Below are 5970 nucleotides of genomic sequence, written 5' to 3'. Positions count from 1 at the left end.
CCTGAGCTATTATATATGAGCGTAATGATGTCTAAATGAAAGTTGGGAATCAAGATGCACGCCGAGATCTTTAAAGACTGATACTCTTTCAAGTGTTTCACCAGAGATGCTGTAGTTCCAAAGTATTGGGCTTTTCTTACGTGTAAAAGAAATTACCGAGCATTTAGACACACTTATAGGCATGAGGTTGAGATTGCACCAATTACAGAAATTGTTTAAGTACCGCTGAAGTTGCTCGCAATCTGCTGTTGATCGTACCACAAGAAATAATTTCAAATCATCCGCATACATAAGTTTGTATCCTGGTGGTATGACGAGAGAAACGTCATTGAAAAATAGCAAAAATAGTAATAGACCGAGGTTGCTTCCTTGAGGAACACCCGACATATTGATGAAGTTGTATGACTCAACGTTTCCAAGCTTTACAGACAGAACTCGGCCTACGAGGTATGATTTAAGCCACGCAGAAAAGTTTGATGATACTCCTAAACGCTCAAGTTTTGCTAGTAATAGTGTATGATCTACACGATCAAACGCAGCTTTGAGGTCCGTGTATATTGTGTCTACTTGTGATCCAGTTTCCATATTTTTAATACAATAAGAACAGAATTGTGTCAGATTGGTGATAGTCGATCTGTTTGGGAAAAAACCATGCTGATCCTTCGAAATATACGACTTTGTTTCACGAAATAGGACGTCTCCAACTAAAATCTCAAGAAGCTTAGATCCGGCACAGAGTGAAGTTATACCTCGGTAATTTGTAACATCTTGTTTGTCTCCTTTTTTGAAGACAGGAAACATAAATGATTTTTCCAGTTCAAAGGAAATCGTGACTGCGACAATGATAGGTTGAAAATTATTCTCAGAGGTGCACACAATACCCTTGAACATCTTTTCAGGATTATAGATGGAATCCCATCTGGCCCTGCCGATGTAGAGGATTTCAACTTGTTAATTGCCACCATAATATCCTCATCAGAAAAACGAATATTGTCGACATGTATAACACCTCGGGGTACGTTTTGTAGGCAACATTCAACCTGAGTAGAGTTAGCCGAATCGGAGTTGAACACACTCGAGAAGTGTTTTGCAAATAGATTACATGTGTCACTTATGGTGTTTGAAGTTTCGTTTTCAAGGAACATACAGGAAGGAAGTCCATTCTCTTTGCGTTTACCATTAACAAACGACCAAAATTGCTTTGGATTCCGTTTCAAATTTGACTGAGTTCGTTCCACGTGTTTTGAGTAGAGAAAGCGGTTATACGATCGATAGTTGTTACTGGCTTGAGAAAAATCTCTTTTTGTAATTGGGTTCCGTCGACTTGTGTAACGACGAAGTGCAGCCGCTCTTAATCTTTTGAGGTCACGTAGGTGTCGATTGCTCCAAGGTGGTTTCAAACGAGGACGGGGCGCAGGGACATGAACCATGAAGAGTTGTCTTAAAACATTGGAGAAACTGTCTACAGCAACATCCACATCGGTAGCATTATCAAGAATAGAGTCCCAGTCGATTAAACGGAGTGCGTTGTTAAGCCCGGAAAAGTCAGTTTTAGAAAAATTGAACAACCTATTTTCATGCACCTCATCAAAACGAACTAGTTGAGGGCAAATCAAAGTAGCAGAAAGCGGAGGATGATTGGTGTCAACAGCAACCAATGGCTCAAGTGCTTCTGAAACGAAACAATTCTTCACAGCTTCCTCATTAACGAAAAGAAGATCTAATGTGCGGTTGCGCATGTTAGTCACAGTACTCAATTGCAGCATATTCAATAGGGACATGCCATCCAATAGAGTGACGTTCGGCATTGTCAAAGTTGATTCAGATAGGTCTGGGATAGCAAATCCGGACTGCGTATCCTTCCAGACGAGCCCAGGTTGGTTATAGTCCCCAAATAGCAAATGTGCGGTTCGATGATCAGTATTGTTAACGATGTTAAGTGCAGAATCAATGTGATTTTGAATAACGTCTACATTATCGGCGGAGTCAGGGGGAATATAAACTACACCTACACTTATATATGCGTTACGGCAACGGATATTTACCCAGAGTTGTTCGAGGGTGTGATTGATGTCAGATATACGTTTGGATGACAGCCGATTGGAAACAGCGATGAGAACACCTCCACCACGTTTTTTTCTAGTACTTGCGGGATCGCGATCCTTACGGTACACCGTATAACTCGAGCCAAACAGTTGAACAGAGTTGATTTCATTATTTAACCACGTCTCAGTTAAAATAAGAGCATCGTAATCCATTTCTGCAGCAGCACTAAACAATTCGTCAATCTTCGTACGTAGCCCTCTCACGTTCTGGTAGTAGAATTTTAGTTCGCGTTCGGGATGTTCTTTTGGTGGTAGTACAACAGAGCAGCTTTCGGTGGTAGTCACGTCGATGCATTCAGGATCACGCGCTGGCTGCAATGGAGAGTCTGCACCATCGACGAGAACGAGAGAATTGCGTTCGGAAGCAAACTGCAAATGCAGATCATTTTCAGTGTGTGCAGTATCTAGAGAGGCTTCGGTGGGACATATACCCATTTTGGCATTACCTGACCGGATGATATCGTTGCTCCTAGGCTGATCAGCGAAAACGCTGTAATGCACTGGTGTCTGAAAGTGTGAGATTTCTCTTAAAACGGGTGCAGAATCATTCCTAGCTTCAGTGGAGCATATACCACTCTTATATTTACCTGACCAAACAGATATTTCCAGTGAAGAGTGGATACATTGCGACATGACAGGTTCACTAGTGTCTGCAGCAGTTGGATGTAAGACTGATTGCTACGTGGAGTAGTCAATCCGTTGTCGGGCCCAAGCCAGGCGCTTTTGGAACAATTGACATTCTGCGCTCCAACATGTGTGCTTAATATCCAATTGCTCATCCGGGGGAAGTTTTTGTTGCTGATTTAGGTTGTGACAATTTATACATTTTAGAGAATTAGATTGGCATTCCTGCACTTCATGTTCTCCTGCACATTTTGGACAGCATCGTTGTTTTTCACATGTAGATGCTTTGTGACCATACTCAGAGCAGTTGAAGCAGCGTAAGACATTGATTGCTTCAATTACTCTACACCTCTCCCAGCCAATGTTAACGCGTTGAAGTTTTATAATTGTTTCAAAAGTGCTAGAATCGGTTTCCAAGACTACCGTCACAGCATTATTTTTCCGAACATTTTTTTCTATGCGAATTATTTGAATCTCGGCGGAATCGGGCAAATTATTTTGTTTTCTAAGCCGATCATCAAGGTTAGTAAGCACGGTGTCTTCGGCAAGCCCCAGAATTTTTATTCGTGGTCTGAAAGCCTTCTGAATTTCGATGTCGTAGTTTTCCGCAAGTACCGTCTGTGCTGCAGAAACTAAGCTTACAGCGTTTTCTTTGGTATCACAACGTATTGTAACCTCACCACTGCCTCGGTGGCGGACATTCCTTACTGCGAATTTGACAGGATCAAGCTTGTTTTGTAGATCGCGCATAGTAAAATCAGCAGTTTGAGTATTCTTTGGCTTAAATAAAACGGTCTGTTCTAATTTTGCAACAACTCTAGTTTTAGAAAGGGGAGGTTTAGCAGGGCTTCGCGGTTTAGTTGGCGATTTTTCAAGAGTGTTAGCTGGATCGTTATTTTGTTTATCACACATTAAACGTCTTTTACCAGATCTTAATAAACCACCTTCTTCTTCGTTGGTGAGATTTTCTGTTGCTTTCCGTTTTGAGTTTTGCATGTGAGATTTTGTCACTGAAGCGTACGACTTCTTGGAAGATGTAGCAGAACTAAGAATATTTGAAGTGACCGAGACATTGGAGTTTGAAATTTGTTCGTTAGCAAGCGTTTGCTTGATCGCTGTCAAGATTTTCGTTTCGAAGCGTTGTTCGAGTTTTATAAACTCATTCCGCATGCCTACTTTTATTTTATCCTCGAGATTCGTAACGAAAGCTGTGGTGTCATTTATTTTTAAAAGCATTTCCGTACAGGTTTTCTGCACATCATTAAGACAGGTTTGTTTACGTCTGCACGCAAAACACATATATTTTAAAGCAACATTCTCCCGCAAAGCACAAATGCCAGCCGCGTTGATATCCGAGCATTTTACATGGAGAATCTGCTCACAGCCGCCAAAGCAGTAAACTCTATCATTTTCAGACACAATTTTTAAAGCACACACATTACAAGTGACCGACGTCATAGGTTATTAGCCTTCCACCGCTTCTTCACTCAGCGGAGGCACACAGGCCTGAAGAACAAAAAGGAGATACAGTGCTATTGTGTATCTTTCAATGCACTACGCGACTGTTAGATCTGGATCTGCTAATAACTTTACCGCACTTAAACGAAATGAGTCACTAATTACGGTTACTAAATGCACGTATATTCTACTATTCGTTGGCAGAATTTCGTGTAAATGTGTAATCGGTATCACTGTGAATTGATGATTTATTCGACGGTAACATAAACAAACAATCCATTCCAAATGTAAACAAGACATGCAATATTATACAAGATTGGAGCTACGCTCGAACCCTGCGGAACACCTGCTCTTACGGGTAGCAATTCAGATTTACAATTCTGATAGCTAACCTGAAGAATACGATCAGTTAAATAATTTTGAATCATTTTGATCAAATAAATAGGAAACTGGAAATCAGACATATTTACTATTAAACCTTCGTGCCAAACACTGTCTAATGCTTTTTCTAATTCTAGAAGAGCAACTCCAGTGGATAACCCAGAAGATTTATTTGCTTTTATCATGTTCGTTACTCTGGCAAGTTGATGAGTAGGTTCTTCATTTGTTGCGTGCCTAGTCTAACTAAAATTAACCACAGTACAGGTAAAATTGATATGCTACCTAAAACTGCAGAATAACTCATACGGAGATCTAATTGGTGCGTATTCGATGAATCGGTCACTGCTCGAATATGCTGAAACATTTTTAGTGCTTTGAATAATCGCTTACAAATACAGAATACTAGTGGCATGCTTTCTTGGTAATTTAGTAAAACTTGGCAACATCAGCACACCTTACAACAAAACACTATCACCTTGTTTTACAGTTAATTTCGAACGTAGAACATGTAGTGAATTGCATACAGTATATTATTTTGTATATTTTGTGACTAATAAAATACAGTTAATTATGAATAATCTAAGTAATGAAAAAAAAACAGTTCTTGTAAAGTAAACGATTGAAATTGAATTTGAGCAATCGAAGTAGCAGGCCAGGAAAAGTTGATTCTAATCATCAACATCGATTTCCATCGTTTCTGAGTCCTTGCGAGGTTTCTTACGACCACGAGTTGTCTTTGGCGCTGCCGTTCCGTTGGTACCGTTTGTGGCATTTTTACCGCGGGTGGCAGCAGTTTTTCTTTTTTGTACAGCACTCGCTAGCAGTTGTTCCTCTTCTTCGGTATCTAATTCGTATATTATACTATGGTTCGGGGCACTTGGCTGAGCATGTGTAGAACTAGCTTTGTTCAACGCGGAATCAGCCGAATGGTAACGCCTCACCCGGGAAGCAATCGTCGATGGCTCGGAACCGTCCACCTGCGTTGATTGAATTCCGCAACTGAGCGAGTAAGTGCGGCGTGAGCCGTGCGTAGCAGAAGCAAGCGTATCATCGGAATGGCTCTGTCGCATCATGCTAGGCATATGCGGTGCAATGTAAAAGCCTTGATTGCTGTCTGCATTATAACGTTTGTGGCATAGTTGACGCCTTTAGAACCTAACTGTAGCACAGCCGTGTAGCCCTTTTCTTTGGCTTGGTTGATGTAGTCATCGATTTCCTGTTCGCGGCGTGTCAACATCGGATGCACGAATTTCCTATAGAGATTCGAACTACCGCGCGTCGCTGGCAACAGCAACCACAGTACGATGATGACTTTGATTACATAGTAGCACGGGAACCAGGACAGCAAAATGTCGGTAAACGTTTCGACGCAGGTGAAGAACGCGAACACTATCCAATACAT

The 5970-nt window shown here is 41.2% G+C and overlaps 1 protein-coding gene across 1 annotated transcript; it reads right to left on the bottom strand.

Annotated features, from left to right (window-relative positions):
* Positions 1-5236: 5236 nt before the first annotated feature.
* On the bottom strand, positions 5237-5970 carry LOC131434087 (receptor expression-enhancing protein 2-like). Its single transcript, XM_058600734.1, has 2 exons — positions 5724-5970; positions 5237-5682 (listed from the first exon to the last, which is right to left on the bottom strand). Exons 1-2 carry the CDS (start codon positions 5968-5970, stop codon positions 5237-5239), a joined length of 693 nt encoding a protein of 230 aa, XP_058456717.1.

The sequence above is a fragment of the Malaya genurostris genome, chromosome 3 (assembly GCF_030247185.1).
Source record: "Malaya genurostris strain Urasoe2022 chromosome 3, Malgen_1.1, whole genome shotgun sequence".
In the NCBI taxonomy this organism is placed as follows: Eukaryota; Metazoa; Arthropoda; class Insecta; order Diptera; family Culicidae; genus Malaya; species Malaya genurostris.
Note: the sequence above shows the minus strand (reverse complement) of the source record. Positions and strands in the feature narration are given on the sequence as shown.

Bases quoted from the DNA above. Each gene is read 5' to 3' on its own strand.
- LOC131434087 (XM_058600734.1), bottom strand. From the start codon at position 5,970: ATGTATTGGATAGTGTTCGCGTTCTTCACCTGCGTCGAAACGTTTACC. The intron at 5,683-5,723 runs GTTCTAAAGGCG...GTTATAATGCAG, and splicing joins CACGGCTGTGCTACAGTTAG to ACAGCAATCAAGGCTTTTAC.